Below are 22,213 nucleotides of genomic sequence, written 5' to 3' on the forward strand. Positions count from 1 at the left end.
TGGTCTTTACAAGTTGATTACTACTCCAACCAAACAAGAAGCCTTTAGAAGCAAAACTTTGAAAGTACAACAAATTTCATCTCTATTATGTCAGGTGATTTAAAAAAAACATTATTTTAGTAGTATTGGCAAATTAATTATTCTAACAACAATACTTTAAATCAACTACCATATTGCAATCTTCTTGGCAAGAATCAAACATATTGTTACATATTGCATTTATATATTACAATATATATTGAAATTTTTAATATATTGATGAAGGTATTGTTAATTTTATAGTATTTTATATATTTTCTAAGTTTAAAATTTTAAAAATTCTAAAGTATTTAAAATATTCAAATTAAATTTGGTCAAATTTAACCATAATTTTTTTGATAAATTTGTTTTGCTAAACTTAATTGAAATTTTATCTTTGCTGAAAACAAACAAGAACATGAACCTTGTGACATAGTGGTGTAAGGATCACCAAAGATCAATATAGAGAAGACTAGGGTGTCCAAGGGTTGCACACTCAACCAGCACGCCAAAATTGTCTTTCCTAGTAGTGAAAACAGATCAAAAGGGATTTTTGGTCAGATTCTTTCAAATGTATGTGCACCTAAATTAGCAACTTCATTGGCAAGGCACATTTACTTTGTTTCATTTCTTGATGATTCTTCAAGGAAGACTTGGATTACTTCATAATAACCAAAGATGAGGCCTTAGGTAAATTTCAAGAGTTCAAAGCACTTGTGGAAAATTAAACAAGTAGAAAGATTATAGTTTCGAGGTATGACAATCAAGGTGTGTATATCTCCAAGGATTTTGATGGAGTTGAGTATGTCCTACAACTCGTAAATGTAAATGTGTTCCAAACCTAAGCCCATTCCTATGCTTTTTAAATGTGCTGCCATAATGTTTTCTCTAACACCAAGTCCAAGGTAATTGTAGTGTAATAGTAATGAGGAGCACTAATAAAGGCATTAACCAAGTTAAACTCCTCCTCATGACAATAAACCAACCCCTCATTCTAGAGAACACACAAGGTTTTAGGTTATTAGAGGCATTCAAATATATGACCAATGTTTACAAATCTTACAAAAGAGCTTTAAGCTTATCCAATGCCATATAAAAAACATGGCCCATAGCCACACCTAAGGTTTCTCAAGGAAAAATTCCCTCCGTATCATGTTTATTTGATTAGATAGAATAGAACATTTTTTATAAGAAATCAAAACTCAAAATTAGTTGCAGCAAGGTATATAATACAACATCAACTTGCTCATCTGTACATTTTATGTGATACAACCTAGCCAACAAGATAAAAATTAAAAAAACTGAGTCTCCACAAGACCAAACTTTCCAAACTGTTAACATCCATTGAAAATATGTCTAAATTGGAAGTATGAACATGGAAAGGATGTTCTCAAGAACAATACTTAAGCTGATTTGTCCTGTGAGTGAATTGCCTATACTTATTTCTAATTAGACAAGTAAATAATTTCTCAAGCATTAAAAATTTTCTCATATAATGAGAGTAAATGGAATTTAAAAAAAAAAGAAATGAGGACAATGGAGACAAACCTGCAACCAAATTAACAATGCATCGCCAAACGTGATGATGTTCACAAAATTGTCTAACTAAACCTTGTAATATGCCCCTCAAGGATGCCTCTCTTTGAATTTGTGCATCAGAAAGTTCTTGCAATAGCTCTTTTATCTTTGGCGTCCAGAACCTACGGTATCCCTAAATAGACCATTAAAGAAATAAAATGGTTCAATCAGCTCATGCTACAACATATAAGAAATCAAATGCCATGATGCAATTGTACTTTAAAAGCATATTTAACAGATGCAATTTAATTAAATTGTATTCAAAATATCTAAATTCACAATATGTAGCATAAGCAACTGGGCACTTTTCGATAGCCACATACTTTACATGATTGTCTATATTTTGAATGATTGGTGAGGTTGGTGAGAGTGTGGATTTTAAACTTGTAGATGGATTGTTGAAGAAGAAGAAGAATTCTCTAACATGGAAACCTGATGCTTGCATACACACCAGATTGTGAGACCTACACGAGCTTTTGCCTACTTCTCAAGAGCATTGATGCTTCCATACTGATGCATGTACACCAGACTGACATATTTGCTTGAGATTTTGCTTCAATCTACTTTTGGTGATGACCTAGTTCAATATTGACCTAATGAGCATCATGTTTTACTAAGAGGATGTTCAGTGTACGCTTGTTGTGAAGAGAACTTGATGCCTGTGTATCAATGAATGTGCATGTATGATGGTTGCATGTAGATACATGCTAGGTAATCTTCTTGCAAGAACCTGGAATGGTGTTTCGTGTTTTCTGCAGCTTTGGTGTTTCTTTATTCTCAAGACCCCTGACTTGGGTAAATTGTTTCCTTGCAAACACTCGATTTTGCAGTGTTCCAGGTTAAAGGGCTTTCTCTATTACTAGTGAGGGAAGAAGAGCTGTAGAAAATGAGCCAATTGGTGCTATCTGGAGGACAGCTTGAAATGATTGTCAATCACCTGGCTTTGGTGACGAAACAGAGCTTAAGATGGCAAGGGCAATATGACGTGATCAAGAAAACGGATATTACCAAAGGCAGAGGATGCCAAATCTACATTCATAGCTTTGTAAAGAAACAAATCAACAATGTTTAGAATATTCCTGCAAAAGAAAACAAGTTAAGAATTCCTTTACCCTACAAGGAAGCAATAATCATGTCTTAACTGCACAAAAAGGTTGTACTATTTAGGCAGGGCACTCTATCCTTACATCAAAAGTAACAAAAACATTGAATTGGAAAATTGGACAAAGACCTTAGCAATAATTTCAGCATACACCAAAAATTCTGGTCTATTACAGAGTAAATGTAGACTGAGTGTAACCTTTAAGTAACGAATATATTCTATCTTTTGATAGAAAAACTGAACAACTATTAAGAAAACCACAATTGCACCAGTCAAAAACAACATATCTATGATATAGCTTCTAGGGACACAAAAGTCAAAAAAAAAATTTAGCTGCATCACATCCATCTTTATTTTTGTTGTGTTTAGAATATGTTTTTGGAATACAAAAATCACAATAGAACATTTTAGGAAAGTGATCAATCGATTCATGGTTCCAAATAAATCTTCCTCTCATAGTACTTTTCCAAAATAAATGATATATTTCCCATTATGTATATTAGAATAATATCTTTCTCTCTGTGTTATTAATGGTCATTTAAGTTGTTTCTAATTTCGCTTCTAGTTAACAATTGTTTCATTTAGAAACATCGTCTTTGTAACTCTATTTAAAGGAGCTTTGTCTCTTTGATTAATTGAACAACATCGATTCTTTGAAATCCATATGCTTTTGCATCTGTATTATGGTATCAGAGCCTTGGTTATTTTCAAAATAATTTTTCAATTAAAAATTCGTCATGAATTTTTAACAGTTTTTTTGAAAATTTTCTTTGTTTATTCGAAATTGCTACTTTGGCAGTTCGTTTTGGCTGCAGCTACTAGGGTTTTCTGGCTATTTTCTGCCCTCTCCCGCAACCCTTCTCTCTTGCATTTCACACAACCACGCAATGCAATTTTTTTCCCACCTGCAATTTTTTTTCTGCCATTTTTGGACAGAAATCTGCATTCTCGATTAGGGTTTTTTCTCTTCAGATCAAGTCAATTTTTTTTCCGATTGCAGATTCTTGGTGGGTTTTTCGAGATCACAACTGGGACGTCGTCAGGATTTTCTGGGTGCTTCGATTTTCGTGCCTCGATTTTCAAGCCAGCGGATCCAAATTCCGACAGCAGATTCGTTTTGGGTTTTTCGCAAGGATTTATGGGTTGTCTTCAGATTTTTCTGGGTCAGCCAGTTTTTTTCTTGAAATTCATGCAATTCGTACTTCATTTTTTTTAAAGTTTGTACTTGAATCTACCTCTGTTTTTGCATTGGGATTCGAATATTTTGAATTCCGTGCCAGCGCCTCTTCTCAATTTTTTCGTTTTCTGTGCATTGGGAAACGTGCAAGATGGCGTCATTGACCAACTTGATGTTGGAAGGCAGTCAGGTTTTGTGCACTTAGCATCTTCTCAGTACCTCGTTTTTCATGCCTCGAAAAGCATGAAGATGGCTTATGGGCATCGATGTTTGTTTTGGTTTTTAATATTTTTTGACCTAAAAAAAATTCTGATGGGTTTTAATATTTTTTCCCTTGAAAAAATCTGTGGGTTTTAATAATTTTGTCCTAAAAAATTATCTGTGGGTTTTTAAATATTTTTTGTCTTTGTAAAAAAAATTATAGGGTTTACGATTTTTTCCTCAAAAATTGTACTTTGCTGCAGTTTGTTTTTCGTCGCACCTGGAGTTGTGCGAACATCTGCACTAGTCTCTTACTTGCAGTCTATTTTCGAGCATCTTGCTCATCTGCAATAGTTTGGAGGGTTTGTCGATTTTTTCCTCAAAATCGTGACAACTGTTCTTGGTGTGTCTCTGGTTACAGGGAGGGACAGTTCTCCAACATCAAGTTGGACGGTTGGTGTTGTTTTGGGTATCTCCAGAAGTTCTGCAGTTTCTGGGAGGGTCGGTGGCAGACTCATCTCAAGTGGCAGAGTTAGTGGCAGGCTCTTGTCTTCTGTTGCAGCGTGTTCTGAGAATCCAAATAAATCTTCCTCTCATAGTACTTTTCCAAAATAAATGATATATTTCCTATTATGTAAACATGCAATTTATATTCAATGTAGAACTCACCTTGAAATTTTTCATATTACTGTTATCAGTTGTGCATACTTGATAGACCAAAATAAACATAGGTAGGAAGCCTTCATATCAAGTTTGTCGAGTGTAGAACATAATAAACTTCCATGACATTCAAAAAATTAAGCTATTGTAGATCCTTGAAGAAGGAAAGGAAACATTAATTGAGCAAGAAATTGTTTGGATGGTATAATTGAGATGTTTAACTAGCTTAGGTATCTTAAAAATAGGTATATGTTAAATGCCAATGAGTATCAACCTTGTGCCACCTATCTTATATAAAGATGGTTCAAACAAAGATTTGAAAATCAAACATAGTTACCCAATCTGGATGGATTTGATTCAAATCCAGATTTGTTGGACCTGCCAGATTTGCACAATTTGGTCTAGATTTTCCAATTCCTATAGAAACTTTAGCCCTTTTTTTCTTAAATTAAGGATTTCCAACAAAATTGCGCTACCAAAAAAGTCAATTTTTTCAAGCCTGAGGACTATGAAATCAACTATTCTTCTTTTCTTTTGATCGCCTTAATTAGTTATTTAATTACTAAATATTATTGTATGACATGTTAATGTAATTTATACATTTTTGGTAAGAAGAAAAACTATATTTGATATAGGCTCCTTGTTCATTTATGGTAATGATTCCAAGTTATTATTGGAATAAGTGTGTTGTGCACCTTGCATAATGAAATTATAGTATCATTGTTGTTAGAAATGTATATAAGAAATGTATATAACATCAAATGTTATAAGTTGTGGTTCTTATGGAATGGAATGCCACACTTGGTTAGTTTGATTTGTCCTAGTGTAATTTTGCACAAGACATTGATTTTCCAAACATAATTGGAGTGCACAAAAGGACAAGCAAGCAGACAAGGCATTCAAAGGGATAACCACATCGGATGGCTTGGAGTGTGAGGAGGCTATTGGGGGATCTCAAGAGTAATATTTGGACATTTGTATTCACTAGTGAAATATGAAGTCATATGTGAGATGAGAGGACTCATTTGTAACACACGAAGAAACATGTGTGGAATATGAAGGCTCATCGCCCATGGTTTTGCACCCATTGTTTTTTCAAACCACTAGGTGGTTTCATATGAGCTTTGTGTCCATAAATACAAGTTTGTGGCATTGTAAAAACACACAAGGTCGCAAGTTGCATATTGTTGTGACAAGATGTGGATAAGGTATAGCAATAGATGTATGGTACATGGTGTTATAATAGGTTTTCAAATGTCTTTGGATTGATAACAAGGAAAGCAACTCATATAATGCATTGAGAAGAGATTCTCTAAGTGATGTGAAAGCATATGGTGATTGGGACACTAACTTACTAACAACAAGCCTTATAGTTCTACAATGTATGTGGTACAAAAAATTTAAACTTTCAACTCTCTTTGTGTCATTGTCTTGGCTAATCTGACCCTATTTCGCTTATTGAACCCCAAGGAATATTGTCAAACACTTGGCATACAATGTTTGAAGCCGCTGTAGTGAATTCTTTATTTGTCTTCTTTGGGTTTGTAGGCTGCAAATGAAGTTATGGAAAGCTTCTAACAATGCAAAGTTGTTATAGAAATGATATGCTAGCTGTTTTAGAGCTTACACACACATGAAATGACTGAAATTAACTAGTACAGCTAGTAGACATTAAGACAAACACTTGTCATGCATCCCAAAGTACACCTACAGCCATTAGGCATTTAAGCAAACAATTGGCATGAAAGCTAAGTGGCTGATCAATGTTGAATGTCACCTGGAATATCAATCGAGCCCAATCTGTAGGTGATGAAGGCAGCTACAGGGGTTTGCAGAATGTAGAAGAAGCAACCAAAGACTCCTTATTCAATCTTCATCATAAATCTAAACAAACATCTCCAATTTGGTCTCCACAAAGACCACAAAATTGACAAGGTACTGTAGCATTTACTGTAGCACGACACTGTAGCAGCAAATAAACCCTTTGTATGATGTTCTCAGTCTGCCATATACATATGCCCTTAGCTACGCCAAAAAATTTGAAAATAAATCTCCAATCAGCACAATGTCAACTTCTGGATGAAGCCAACCCTAGGAGCAACTTCAGATGAATATCTCACACCCTCAGATTGCTGATGCAATGAAGTCTTCACGTTCTCCAATGCCGATACTCTGGACAAGCTGCAGAAACCCTAGCTTCTTCTCCAAAGCCAAGAGACAAGTCTTCTCATAAAAAATAACAATGACCAATCTCCCTTCTCTTCTTTTCAAAAGCCTTATATATATTTCCCATGAAGGTTTGATTTTCTCCAATAAGGCATTAAATCAATTAATGATATTAAATGACATTTAATGATATAATATTTTCACTTTGTCATTTAATATTTCACCTTCGTAAAAGAGCCACAATTAATTAATTAAATGGTCCCCTTTAATGATACTTGGACCCTTACTTAAGTTATAATATAAAATTATATTATAACTTAATAATATAAGCTCAAAACATTAATGTTTATTTAAACTAAATAAACATTAATATATCCATTAATACTCAACATTTTTGAACGTCGTCTGAACTAGGAGCTGACATGATGAAGTTGCATATGATCATACCCCTTTACTAAAAATAGAAGGGGTCCATCTCTAACATCTCAAACTTACTATAAATAGTAAGTATAGCAAATGAAGTCCAAATGATACCAAATGAAAGCCAGATCGAAACACACTGAACTTTGGAGACGATACAAGCCTCAGAAGACTCTCTATCCATACTCATTAGCCTATGAGGGTCAGAATGATAGGCGAATCACCCAAAAAACCATGTCTGCTAAAATGGGGACATTACACATTGCCATCCATACTTACAAATTCAAGCTAAACTAACAGAGAACCACACAAATGATTACACTTTTGAATGACAAGCTATAAATAGTTTCAATAATCCAATCATGAATTATGACAAACAATTGTCCAATAATTTGAATGTAGGCATTTAGTCAAACAATCAAAAAAAAATCCATATAAAAGAATAAGAGATGATACGCTTGAGACAAGGTTGAAATATACATGACCCCCCTCCCTTTGTACGTGTATGAAATGTCCCCCACAATTTTTTCAATTTTTACACACAATAATTTCACCCATTAGCATTAGCATGATCAAATATTGAGAGCAATACATATTGGCGGTTAGACCAGCCACTTCCACTTTTCAGCGGGATAAAGAAATACTGGAAATTAACAGCTACTTGGCGAGATAACCAGCCAATTACAAATCCAAGAACACTAAAGCTACACAAGACAATCACTCAACCACTTATTCAGCAGGAGGACTGGAAATAATAAACTATCTACTAAACCACTTATTCATCAGGAGGACAGGAGTACAAAATGAAATAGAGATAAGCGGTGAAGCCAGCCACTTCCACTTATTCAGTGGATGTTGAGAACAATTCAGAATGTAGTTTGTTGTTAGTACTACTAATCACCATTACAATACATAACATGAATTGTAAATCAAGAGGTATTGCTGCCCAACAACTGCAAAATGATGTTCAATGTATTTCTCAAGTCTCAAGAGACTCTCTACCAAAAAAACAACCCCCAAACCCCAAACTCTAAGTCTGATATACCTAACCAGCAGACTGAAAATACAGACCAGCAACATAAAAGCACACTAAAATGTTCATAACTCCTCCAAAACTCCACGGGAAGACTTAAACCTAAGTGCAAATGAACTCTAGAGAGGAGGCATCCAAGCCAAGACCAACAACCAGCTGCAAATCTGATCAAACCATTAATGCATGCCTTCCAAGACAGCCACAAACAAGGCACGGCCTGGGAAGGAGGGCAATTTACAATATAAAATTCAAAACTACGAATTAACCTCTGAAAACTAGCAAAAAGGATCGCCTAGGCCTTGGGAAAATAAAGAGAGAATACCTAGAAGCAACAAAAATTCCCTCTTAGACTGATGATGGAAAAACCACTTCAGCTCTATAATCAACCAACAACCTGAAAACTCACAAACGCCCCAAAACACATCAGAAAACATCAAATGTCACTACAACAATGAACTCTCAAGAAAGAAGCCAAGAATGTTAAAGTGGATCAGATTTATATATAGCAAATTCTTAAATTATAATGTAGTACAGAATTATGCACAGTAGTATGTATGAATCAGAATTTCCTTTAAAGCTGATTACACAGTTCAGATTATATTATTTATGTCACACAATATTCTGTATAATATCACAACTTATTGTATTGAAGATCACTTCTGTATGCACAATGACATCAACTGCTCTTTTTATAATAACAACTTCGTATATCTCCCATCGAATGGAATAGAGTCGAGATATATACTCTCGATGGTCAACATAGAGTCACGGCTCTATGTGGAATCAATATGGTTCCACAAAGAGTCGTGACTCCTATGTGGAACAATGACCATTGATAATTGTCGATATACACAATGTTTAATCAAAAAATTAGTAATCGATATAATTAGTGTGACCGATACTATGACTTAATAAACATTTAATCATCGCTCTTGATAATCGATATACAAATATAATCAATGCTATGTATAATCGGTAATATAAACTATTACCGATTATACATATAATTGACGATATGTATAATCCGATTGTCATATAGATGATTATGGAGCATATACAGTGAAGTACGATCAAGGATAGGAATAAAAGAATTTATCATACAGATGTCTAAGGCTATTAGGCCAATTAGATATCAGAACAGTTAGAATCATCCAACTGTTGCTACATATTTTTTCAACAAAGAACCAGCTAGGAGGTATGCATTCCTCGAAGCAATCAATCTACATTTTGGCGGCACTTCGTTGCAAATATTCATGGATCCCAAATGGGGAGTATAATCTCCCCAAATTCCCCTCAAATTCAAATTCAACTCCCTCCAAATGAAATGAAATCCAATGCCATCTTGGACACCCAAGCAAAATAATATTTGACTTTAGCTAAAGTCATATAATTCCTTCAGAAGGGATGTCAACTTAACAATCGTTTTCACATTGCAAAGATTATAAAATCTTTAATGGAATATTTCCAAAGTGGGCGCCCAACCTTAACTCATAAAATAATACTAAAATCACCAAGTTGACCCCTCAAGTCATAACCTGAATTACATAAGTCACACGCCTAGGCAAAAGGGGGACAATAAATAAAATATTAAAATACTTTTTCCCATGAACTGAGCAACCGCCAAAGTGAGTTGAGGGCCAAAAGTACTGAATACCGCCCTGCCAGAAATAGCCTTTGAATTGGGCCACTGAAACCTGCCAAAAATAGTACTTACAATAAATAGCATACTACTAAAAATAGTAAGTGTTTCCAAAGTGATTTTAACCACATTTTGAGCAGCCATCGCAACTTACTAAAAATACTAAGACCGGAAAAGTCTTCAAATCCAATTACATGTCACACCATCGCGAAGCTCTTTAAAAACCTAGAGAAATGAGTTATCCTCGCCCCCACTTGCAAAAATAGTAAGTTTACCATACTCCACTACTTGCTATGCATGTAAAACTCCAACATGTAAGCCACCAAAATTGCCAAGACATCCTCCTAGAAATTAGGAAACCCTAATTTCTGCTCCTAACTAGCCTACAGGTCTCCCGAATAGGCTAACGGTCAACTGAACTGATTACTGCTGACAAGGGGTCATTACAGTGTACCAACACATCTAACACAAATATGCATATAACACAAGCCACATATAGCCTAGAAACCATGCCCACCCATACACAAAATTTGACATTCTAAAAATTTGTGATATTTCTACATAAAAGCATGTAAAATTCTTCACCATACAAGTTCCTTCCATCCTCAGCTTTTAGCCGTTTGATTTCAATCACATATGGCAATTGAAACGGAAATGAACTTGCTGATGAGAACAATGGGGACAAAGGAACCCTACAAGATCTATCCCAACTACATCCGCCAATCCCAATCCACATAAGTGATGAATCATTTCATTTGGTAGTGTGTAGGCTCCAATCCAACCATAGAAGCTATCCCAACCAATCACACCATTCACGAACTATAGTAGAAGATTGCTCTATATTCTCACAGCTATTGTATTGCAGCTTGCCCATTCCTCCACAACATGATTATAAAGTTTTGCATTTAGTTTTTAGTGAATATTTATAATTTTATTAATATGTAATGTAATGAGTTGATTTAAATATTTAAATTTCAAAATTTTAAAATAGTTAGTACTTTAAAAGTTAGATTTAAATTTAAAAATAAATTAAATTAAATTAAATATAATTTAACTTCAGTAATAAATAATTGTTATTTATTTTAACATATAAATCTAAATATAATTAAAAAATATATTAAAAATTAAGTATTAATAATAAATAATAGTTAAGAGTTAAATGTATATTATAATTTATATATAGAGATATATATGTGTATGTGTGTGTGTTTATATATCGCTTGGTGAGAAGGGACCGCATCCCTGGATATGAACACACAGTATCAACATGAATGATCCAGATCCGTGAGCACAGCAACCCAACAAGGCGGAGAGGGTGTGAGCCCGCAAACACACTAGCCCAACAGGGATCTGAAGCACAATCTAGAGCACTAAGTTACTTGGCATGAATGCAAAGTGCAAACAGCATCAACCCTAATGTTCAAACCCGCAAGCACATTGGATCAATGAGGACACATGTATCCAACTGTATTCAGATTAGGGGTCTTGAAAATAGAGGTATGCATGTCCATGCAACTTTGGTTTGAGATTATGATGAAGATTGAACTAAGGCTGCAATCTACAACAAATACCACTGTATAACTACTGCAGACAACTCCCAAATCAATCACCAAATAGTAAAGATATAATGCCAAAATCTGATATAATGGTAATACCATCAAATTATATCATATGAACTGATAACAGCTACTATATAGACTGAAACCTTGATATCCTTGTTAATTCTGATCACTGAAGCAACAAACTTCTAAATGCCCCTGTTTATTGCAGTTGTATGGCTGTAGTTTGACTTTTGAAATAAACCAGAAATTTGCAACAGCATTCAAAAATGCAATTTATCACTCTCATATGATGCAGATAGTATTGGAAATGAGATTGCAGGTTAAAAATAACCAAGACAACAGCGATTCAGCAGTACAGCCTCCCAACAGGTCTTATTAATTGCAGATAGTACGAAGCAACAACTAATATAAAAATGTCTTCAAATCTATTAATCACCTCCCCTGCTTGTGGCGCTTCAACAAATATATAAACTTCAGAGATAGCAGTATGGTAGTGTTGATGTGTATTTTGTACACGACCGAACATAGAATAAAATACCTAGAGGTATCTTATCCTCTCTTGAGTAAAGTCTCCGAATGCTGAAGATATCGCAAAAAGGATCAATCGGAAGGACTTCAAGGTTCTGCTTTGTAGGATCTCTACTCACGGATAAGCACCAGTGGTCGTTGTGTTTACTGTTTTTTCAAGGGGCCTTACGTACTTTCAAAGAAAGCTTGTTCGTGCAACTACCTTCCAAATGAGGAAACAGGATTCTCCTAATACTAACAGATTTTCAAAAAAGATCAAAAGATAAAGGTTTCGAGGAAGAGATACTTAAACTAATCCTAAGAGTGACTTAATGAGGACTGGTCTTAATAAGATTTTAACAATTTCAGTATCGCCAAAGGATTACAACTCCACTGGAATTGGTGCAATCTTCTAAGGGGATTCAACGATTTTCAAATCACCAAGGAGATAGATACTATCAGGGAGATACATATCAATACTTCTAATGATGATTGAACTCTTAATCAATCTTAATGTTTCCAGTTGACCACACAAGGTGTTCTTACAATCAATAAGAAGCTAGTGGTTTGGAATGTGAGTCTTATCGAAGATCAGGCACAACATTCGTCCTTCAAACTTAAAATTTAAATGCTATCTCTACTAAGAGTGATTCAAGAAGATAAACAACCATGAAAGTAGCCACAAGGATTGCAACAAAACTCCATAACTTCAATATTTCATTGATATCATAGCCAAATAAACAACAATTGTTCAACTTTCTCTCTTCACTACTCGATTCTTTGCTACTAACAAAATTAAACTTGCTTCTCTCCAACTTTCTAACTTTTCTAACCTTTCTAACCCTTCAAAATGGAATGAGTGAGGGCTTAAATAGCATCCTCAAATACAATGAACGGCCCGGATCAAAAGAAGATCGATGGCTGAGATTTTGACACCTAAACCCTAATTAGGGTTTGTTACAAAAAAGTCCCCATTTAGATAAACATTATTAATCCATAGCCAATAAAAATTGGCACAAATAACGAGGAGACATAGACCAATAGGAATTAAGCTGCCACATCATCTTATAACAACTTTTCATCTAGAACTTTGTTCCCTTTCCTATGCTCTTTTCTAGCATATTCAATGAATCTGGACGCAATTCCCTCAATCTCAACAATGGGAATCTCAGAAAGATTCTTCATTCGTTCTTCCAAGTGAAGGACTTGATCAAAAGCAATAAGAAGAGTCGTCTCCCACCCAGGCTCAAGCTCTCTAGTCTTCTCAATCAGGAACATAGTAGCATACATTTGATCTCGCTGCCTTTCTGTGACGATGTTCTCTTCCTTGCAAAAGATGATCCTGATCTTGTCTTCCAATTCCTCTTTCTTTTGATCCTCCTTAATGAGGGCCTGTCGGGTAGTGGATCCACCGATACTGGGGGTCGTCATTTGGTACCTACACAAAAGCCTAAAGTTAGGGTTTGAGCATAATAACTTAAGGTGTGGGATTTAAGTCCTTTCAAGGAAATAACTAAATATTAATTTGAAAATAATGTGATAAATCCTAGAATTATGAATTTTCAAATTAATATTAATTGAGAATTGAAATCAGATTGTACAAGCCTTACATTTTCAAAGGATTTCTATGGAAAATCAAACTAAATCTTGAATAAACTTTCAAAAATCTGATTATACATACCTCTTCCTTGATTTTTTAGCTATCAACTTTTGAAAAATGAATAAAGGAAAATGAGGATTTGCTGGACAAGGATGTTTGATTTGAATTTCTGGTCCTCTCTTTGATGGATTCAATCTTCAATCAGCCTTCAAGAAGAAGTTCGCCCTCAACCAGCCTTCAAATATCTTCCAAAATCTGGAAATTATCCTCCAACCTGCTCAATTTCGCACCTCCAAATCTGCTCTTCAAGTTCGCACAAGGGAAAATGAATGAATGATTTAAAATTTCAAAAGAACATCTTCCCTTTATAGGGCGCTCACCTTGTTTTGCCATTAGGCCGACTTGGTAAAGGTTTAAATAAAATAAAATAAAACTCCTCCACAAGCTTGGCCGACTTGATAAATAAGTAAAAATAATATATCTTGGGCACCAAAATGTGATTTTTTTTATTTTTTAAATTAATTTCAAAGCCTAAGGTTGATCTTTTTATTTATTTTAAGGCTTAGGAAATTAATTAATCAATTAATAAGTGCCTTAATCCATGCGAATTTGTCTTAGTCTCCCAAATGTGTTTGATTGGCAAATTTAATGGAAAGATTTAGGCTAGCTTAGCAAATGCTAAAGATTGATCAAAGTTTGATGAATCTTCATTCTCCTTAGGCACTAGAATGTTCATAGTTTAGGTCTCTTAGCAAATGCTAAAGATTGATCAAAGTTTGATGAATCTTCATTCTCCTTAGGCACTAGAATGTTCATAGTTTAGGTCTCTCTGAGGAGGCTTGTTTGAACTTTTTGTCTAGGTTTGTTTACTTCATTAATCAACATCCTTACAACCTAGATTTGCCATCTTTCATGTTCTTGTCATCATAATTTTGCAACTTGCTTCTAACAAAGGTGAATAATAGGTGTCTCCAAGGATTTCGCCCTAGACCCTTTGGAAGGGTCAGGAGCGATTTTCTTGATTAGGCCTTAAATACCCCATTTCTTTTACTTCAAAATCCTCTGGAAGGTGAGCATACGCTTGTTTTGACCTAACAAAACCTAGGATTTCAACTTTTTAGCCTTTCACATGGGTAAATTAGGTGAGAATGGGAATTTCGCTCTGGACCCTTTGGAAGGGTCAGGAGCGAAATTCCCTTTTTAGGTCAAAACTCACCTTTGCTTGATCATCAACCTTCTCTAAGGCAATCTCCAGGGTCCATTCACCTTGACCACTGACTTGGCTTAACAATATTTTGAAGGAAAAACTGCATTTTGGGAATTTCGCTCTGGACCCTTTGGAAGGGTCAGGAGCGAAATTCACTCTTTAGGCCTAATTTCCAATCTCCTTCACCTCAATTCATCTAAACTCCTTCAGTTTGAATCCACTTCTCAACTTGGCAGTATTGGTTTGATTCTCACAAGGCCAAAAAGGTCAAATTTGCTCAAAAACCTAGCCAGGGACAAGACCTATCCAGAATTTCACTCTGGACCCTTTGGAAGGGTCAGGAGCGAAATTCCAATTTGAGCTCAAAATATGCATCTTTGATGGTCAAAAATCTTTCCAAGGAATTCCAAATAGCCTCTTTCATCTTTGTTTAGGCCTGACTTCACTCAAGTCTTGAAGAAAAAGGTGGTTTTAGGGTTTTACGCTCTGGACCCTTTGGAAGGGTCAGGAGCGAATTTCTTGCTTGTAGTTCACTTCTTCATCATTTCAATTTCAATTTCAATCCACCTCACAAGGCAAGGAAACACTTCTCTTCTCTCATCCAACCCAAGTTTAACTTGATTTTGCAAGGAAAAATAGGTGATTGAAGGATTTTCGCCCTGGACCCTTTGGAAGGGTCAGGAGCGAATTTCCTCCTCTGGCCTAAAATCATGACTTTTGGAGACAACAATCAACTCAAGGGCAATCTCAAGGGCATCTTCACCTTGGCCTAGGCATAGTTTAGCATAAATTTGAAAGGAATAGGGAGATTTTGGGATTTTCGCTCTGGACCCTTTGGAAGGGTCAGAAGCGAAAATCTTGTTTTAGGGCTATTTCTCCATCCTTTCAACTTCAAATCACCTCCAAGACTTAGAACACCTTGCCTCACTCCTCTCTAGGTCATAAAAATCAAAATCTTGACTTGATTTGCAAGGAAAAAAGGGTGATCTTAGGAATTTCGCTCTGGACCCTTCGGAAGGGTCAGGAGCGAAATTCTCATTTTGGCTTCAAAATTTGCATTCTTGGTGACCAAAATCCACTCTGAGGCAATCCAAATGACTTCTCTCACCCTTGTCCAAGTTTGACTTTGCTCAAATTTTGCAAGAAAAGATGGTTTTTAGGATTTTCGCTCTAGACCCTTTGGAAGGGTCAGAAGCGAAAATCTCATTCTAGGCTCAATTCCTTCATCTTAAATGGTTTTTAGCAACTTAAAGTCACTCTCAGGGGCAACTCCTCCTTGATTTTACCTTAGCCCACACTTGATCTAGCACAAAATTGTTAGCGAAGAGAGGTTTTGAGAAAATTCGCTCTGGAACCTTTGGAAGGGTCAGGAACGAAAATCTCATTCTTGACCAAAAATCATCATTCTTTCAACTTGAAACTTCATTGCAAGGTAGAATCTCATCTTTTATCGCCCTAGGAACAAGGTTTTAAGCCCAGGAAAGGTCAAAAAGTAGGCTTGTAAGGGATTTCGCTCTGGACCCTTTGGAAGGGTCGGGAGCGAAATTTCCTTTCCTGGCTAAAATCCTTCATTTTCATAACTACCAAACACTCCCAAAGGCTAGATCATGTTCATTCTCCTCCTCATCATGCCTTGGACATCAAATTTTAGCCAAACAAGGAAAGAAATGCATCTTAGGAAGATTTTTGCTCTGGACCCTTTGGAAGGGTCAGGAGCGAAAATCTTGATTTAGGCTAAATTCTTCATTTCTCCAATTCAAAACAACTTCAAGAGGCAAAGACAAGCTATCTCACTTCCATCCACGCCATAAAAGACCAAGGACTTGACCTCCTTTCTATGGAAAATAGGTGTTTTTAGGAATTTCGCTCTGGACCCTTTGGACGGCTTAGGAGCGAAATTCACCCTTTTGGTCCAAAATCCTTCACACTTCAATGCTTCCAAACATTCCAAAGGCCACAAGATGTCCATCCTTCCTTTCAAGATACCCTGCAAATCAAAATTTAGTCAAACTTAGGAGGAAATGAGCTTCAAGAGGATTTTCGCTCTGGACCCTTTGTAAGGGTCAGGAGCGAAAATTTCATTCTAGGCTAGATTATTCACTTTTCAAACTTCAAACCACCTCAAGAAGCAAAATTAGATCATTTTCCACCTTAGGAACAAGGTTTCAAGTCCATTCAAGGCAACAAATGAGGTTTATGATGAATTTCGCTCTAGACCCTTTGGAAGGGTCAGGAGCGAAAATTTCATTTAGGCCAAAATCTTGTTCTTCAAAAAATCCACCAACTCTTTCTCAAGGCAAGATCAAACCAATTCATCTTCAAACATGCCCTAGAAACCAACACTTAGCCAAAATTGAGAAGAAAATGTGAGCTACAAAGATTTTCGCTCTGGACCCTTTGGAAGGGTCAGGAGCGAAAATCAAGATTTGAGCTTTGATTCTTGACCTTTTGAACTCCAATTCTCTTTGAGAGGCAAACATAGACCCTTCTTCACACATTCCCATCAAGATCTTGACTTTAGCCAAGGAAAAATGAGAGCTTTCAAGAATTTCACTCTGGACCCTTTGGAAGGGTCAGGAGCGAAATTCATCCTCTTGACTAAAATCCTTCATCTCATCCATCATCAATCACTCCCTAGGGCTAGAACGTATCAAATTGCCCTTACTATGCCTAAGGAAGCTATAATCCTGGCCTCGACAAGTGAGAATTTGATGCTTAAGGGGATTTTCGCTCTAGACCCTTTGGAAGGGTCAGGAGCGAAAACCCTATTCTTGGCTAGTTTCTCACCTTGGTTTATCTCATTTCCCTCCAAATTTGATCAAATCAACTTCCTTGTTTCACAATCAAGACAATTCCTCATCCAACTTGGGGAGATAAGGTCCAACTGGGTTTTCAGGGCCAAAGGAAGGCAAGAAAGGGAGATTTCGCTCTAGACCCTTTGCAAGGGTCAGGAGCGAAAATTTCATCCTAGACTGGCTTTCATCATTTCAAAGTCTAAAAACTCTCCTTCAAGGCAAAAATGTATCAACTTTCTCAATTACGCCTCAAAAGTCAACAACCTTGGTAATATCTTTCCAAAACTCCTTCAGTCATCATCAAGTGCATTTGTTCATCAGTTTCTAAAATCACCACTTTCATCTCTCTCTGACCACCAACTCCGCTCAATCGACTCGGACCTGGAGGAAAACAAGACTCTGACAAGAAAACCATCAATCCAGACCTACCCTGACCTGAGACCTATTCACCCTCTTTCTCGATCTAACCATCTTGATTCACAACTAACTACCTCCCAAAACTAGGCTAGACTCAGCTTGAAAGAAACCCTAATACGAGCTTTCAGAGATAAACCCTAATCTAGCCATCCCAGGCGACCACTCACTCACTCAAATCCTGGCAAGCAGAGAGAAAACCCAACTAAGGGAAAGCAAGACCCAAAGAAAAAAAGGGGGTCCCCATTCTGATGGGGCGATGTGTGAAATGGTCACAACAGGTAGCTCCATAGTAATCAGCATAAATGATTAATATTTTGATTCCCTTTGCCCTCCTTTAAAGAAAACGGGGGCCACCCAAACTTCAAATGACTTATATTATTCCTCCTTCAAGTGGGATGGATTGAATATTTGAACAGCTGCAATTCATTAAAAAATTCAACGAATAGAAAAAGTAATGGCAGGCTCCACAAACAGGCTACAAGCCAACTTAATAAAGAGCGATTTCATTATTAAATTCAGTTCTCCTATTGTAAGAAAAAATAGTTTAAACAATAAGATACAGCTGCACTATGGCACAATTCGTATCATCTCCGTACTATATATGGACTGCACAATTTAATCAGCTCTTCAAATATCATTAACTCTGTAACAAATATAATACAGCCAATTAATATATTAACCATCAATACAAAATAATATTCTGATGTCATTCACAACTAAAATATCAATCTGGAATAACCAACAGAAATAATGATCTTCTGTATCAAATAGAATACTAGAAAACCACAGACCAACTTAAACCTGAAATCCTTCAATCTTTGGCAACTCTTAATATCTTCAATAAGCTCCTGAAACAAACTTTTCATGAAAATGCAATCCCTAGAAGGAATCACCTCTATTGGATAAGAAAGTTTTCATCCACAAGTCCAATCCAGAAACCAAAGGAGTTTTCATCCTCTAATTTCATTACCAAGAGGGTTTTTGTCCTTCAGTTGAAAGATGAACACAAATGCTCAAAATTCAAGAAAGGGAATTTTGGCAACAAACAATTGACGATTTTCTTCAAGCCCTACACCTTTTAGAATCACATGTTTGCAATTTTTAGCTTCTAAGTCTCTAAAAATTATTTTTCTTTTGAAAAGTTAATATTTCATTTGCTCCCCTTGTCTTAGCAACAACTTTTGATAACACTTAATAAGATCACTTTTAGGAGCTTTATAATTTAATAATAATATACAAGTTGTCTTTTATTTATAAAAGTTACTTTTCAGATAAGTTATAACTTATAATAAAATATATCTTTAGTCCAAAATTAGGGACATGACACTCTAAGAGTGCATACTGCATTAAGGACAAATACCCTAAAGGTACATTCCATTGAATTTAACAGAGGGTGAAGATCTTAGCAGAAATTAATCTCCTGTATATTCTAATCTTATTCTTAAAATAATATTAGAGTGGTGCTGTGGTTGCTAGGGTTTTTTCAAAAGGATTTCCCAAGGTGAATCTGGTTTTTCTGTGTATATGCTTTGATTTGTTATTTTGTTGCAATAGTTTTGAATTTTGTAATCTACTAAGCACAATTGTTCTCTAAAGATTATCAGCAATTTCCTAATAGTAGTTTGTCGTTATTTTTCTTGAATGTGTAAATATAGTAAAAATGATATTTTTTCTTAAAATTTGCTTCCAATCAAAATAGTTTTAAATCATTGTTGACTCCTACATTTACAATAATATATATCCACCTAACCACATGACACCATTACAACCCTCACCTTCCCATTGTATCCCACCATAAAATGCATCTCGGTGTAAAAGAAAATGTATTTAAAATTGCATGCAATTATAATTTCCAATAGGAAGGGACAAATTACAAGCAGGTAACTGCAAACCTTTCTTGATGACCGAGCCTCATACTCTTGAGGCACTTTTGCCAGCATACTTTCAGGTATCTCTATTTGGTATTGTTCTTTCCCCACAGTAACATAAGTAATCTGCTAGCATATACACAAATGATTTGATATTAAATAGCCTTACAAGAAACTAACCGATGCATAGACATTTTAGAAACTACAGAGATCTGGATAAATTTGGAAAATTCTGAATAAAATTAACAACCAATTGACTGTATATTTAAAACAATCAATTACCATGGCATCACTTCCAAACAGCATCTGTTGCATTTCCAAATGTTTTGCAAAACCTGTTTCAATTTCTCTCACTCTTTGATTAGCCATATCATAATCCTTATCCACACCCTCACAGGGCAGAATTCGGCCAGTTTTCTCTGCTTCTGACCAATCAAAAGCAGTTACAAATTGCTTCATAATTGGCTTCACATCAGGTAGACCTCTTCCTGTACATTTAAACCATGCATAACATAAAGAAAGAGGGGTACAATAAATATAGCAATAATAAAATAATAAAGAAAGAGGGGTACAATGATATAATAATATTTTAAATTTAAATACAAAGAAAACTAAAGAAGACCAATTAATCCACATTGGCCAAACCAACCTGGAGTCAAGTTATGCTGCAACAAAGTGGATTTCATCTCCTTCATAGTTGCCTTGAAAGATACACAAGCTTGTACCATTGATTGGCATCCACGAAGAGCAGCAATAAATTCTTGAAGTTTCTTTTTTGCTGCATCTTCATAAAGAACTACTTTGTTGGCATTTCTCCCAGCAGCCTCACTGCAAAGAATCCATTTGATGAAAATAATCAGCATGTGAAAAACAATGTCAACATGCTTTATCGAATCCAAAATTTTTGCGAACTTGTTAAATGGACAACAAAAGTTTTTACTTGTCATTTCATTCATTAGCCTTATACTTGTAGTTGTCATTTCATTGGCCGCACTTTATTTTATCAAACAAAAGAAGTTTAACATTAACAACATTTTTGCATATTTCCAAATTTCTACAACTCTTTCTCTGCTTTCACAATACCAATTTCAGCTGCTATAATTCAATCAATTACCAAAAATTTTAATGCCTTATACAGTCACACTTGCATTCTTTACACCAGAGTGGGCTAACTAGCACTAGTTAGAGTACTGTTGGAAAATCAAATGATTTAGACTGAAAGGATTAATCCAGCCCAAGCTTTACATCAGCTTGTCTAACCCAATCTTCAGATTTTATGAGGAATCAATTACCTCCTAGGATTCCCCAGCCCGACCCCCTTAGCCTTAAGCTTTCCCTGATGAGCATCTCACACTCCACATTGGTACTCCTACAGTGTTATAGTACCAGTGGCTCCACCAACATGTTCTTTTGCAGTGACACTTGAAGATTTGGTTACACCCACCTGGGTGATCTTTATCTGTTTCTGCTGCTTCATGGGGTTTTCCCTCTTTCTCTATTTAGAATTGTTATGAATTGGGGGTTACTCTTTTTTTGGCTTTTCTATTTTTTTTCATTTTTGCTTTGTGTCCAAGGTCCCTTTTTTCTCCTAGTCTTTTGCTATTGTATCTTCTGCATATTTCAGTTCCTTAACATCCATGGACTGTAATATATTATTTTGCCTTTTTTAATTCCCTCTGAGGGAGCCGGAATATGTGTACATACTACTATATAAGGTCTACTTCTACCATTTAGTTTTACTAAAGAGAATTGTCCATCTAAAAAAACATCAAGTCTCACAACCTAACACAAGGCAGAATTATCCCAGCAAATATAACCATTGTTTAAATCTTTTACGTGATCTTCCCATTCAGTAGTTGCTGCTTGCAAGATAAAGCCACCTGATTTGTGGAAATTCATTAATTTAGCTGCCATCTCTATTTTTATTGTCACTCCCTTTCACTCACATTTAAATTTTATTTAGAGCCATGGTGCTGGTTCTGGTTTGGGTTCATGGATTTGGAAGAAAAAAAATTGGGAGCTGGGTTCATAGACCCAGCAAATAAAATTAGAGTTGGGTTCATTCTGATTTCATTTGTACAAAAAACATGTAGAAATCATAAATACATATATTTGCAGCCTAAAAGTAGGAATACTAAGAACAAAACACATATTCTTAGTATTTTTCATATACAGAAACATTTATAAACCTTATAACATATTAATAAAATTAATTAATAATATGATACTAAATTAAATATTTGTATAATAATATATAAATATC

At 35.5% G+C, this 22,213-nt stretch overlaps 1 protein-coding gene across 4 annotated transcripts in view; it reads right to left on the bottom strand.

Annotated features, from left to right (window-relative positions):
- LOC131065315 (DNA mismatch repair protein MSH6) overlaps positions 1-22,213 on the bottom strand; it is a 123,742-nt gene that overhangs the window by 12,422 nt on the left and 89,107 nt on the right. For 3 of the 4 annotated variants that reach the window (XM_057999783.2, XM_059219522.1, XM_057999782.2), the window contains 4 exons: positions 20,600-20,778; positions 20,233-20,438; positions 19,975-20,079; positions 1,567-1,729 (listed from right to left, as the gene is read on the bottom strand). In XM_057999783.2, the coding sequence (XP_057855766.1) occupies positions 1,567-1,729; positions 19,975-20,079; positions 20,233-20,438; positions 20,600-20,778 (653 nt within the window). The remainder of the gene's footprint in view (positions 1-1,566; positions 1,730-19,974; positions 20,080-20,232; positions 20,439-20,599; positions 20,779-22,213) is intronic. The other variant, XM_057999784.2, reaches the window with a different exon arrangement.

The sequence above is a fragment of the Cryptomeria japonica genome, chromosome 4 (assembly GCF_030272615.1).
Source record: "Cryptomeria japonica chromosome 4, Sugi_1.0, whole genome shotgun sequence".
Taxonomy (NCBI): domain Eukaryota; kingdom Viridiplantae; phylum Streptophyta; class Pinopsida; order Cupressales; family Cupressaceae; genus Cryptomeria; species Cryptomeria japonica.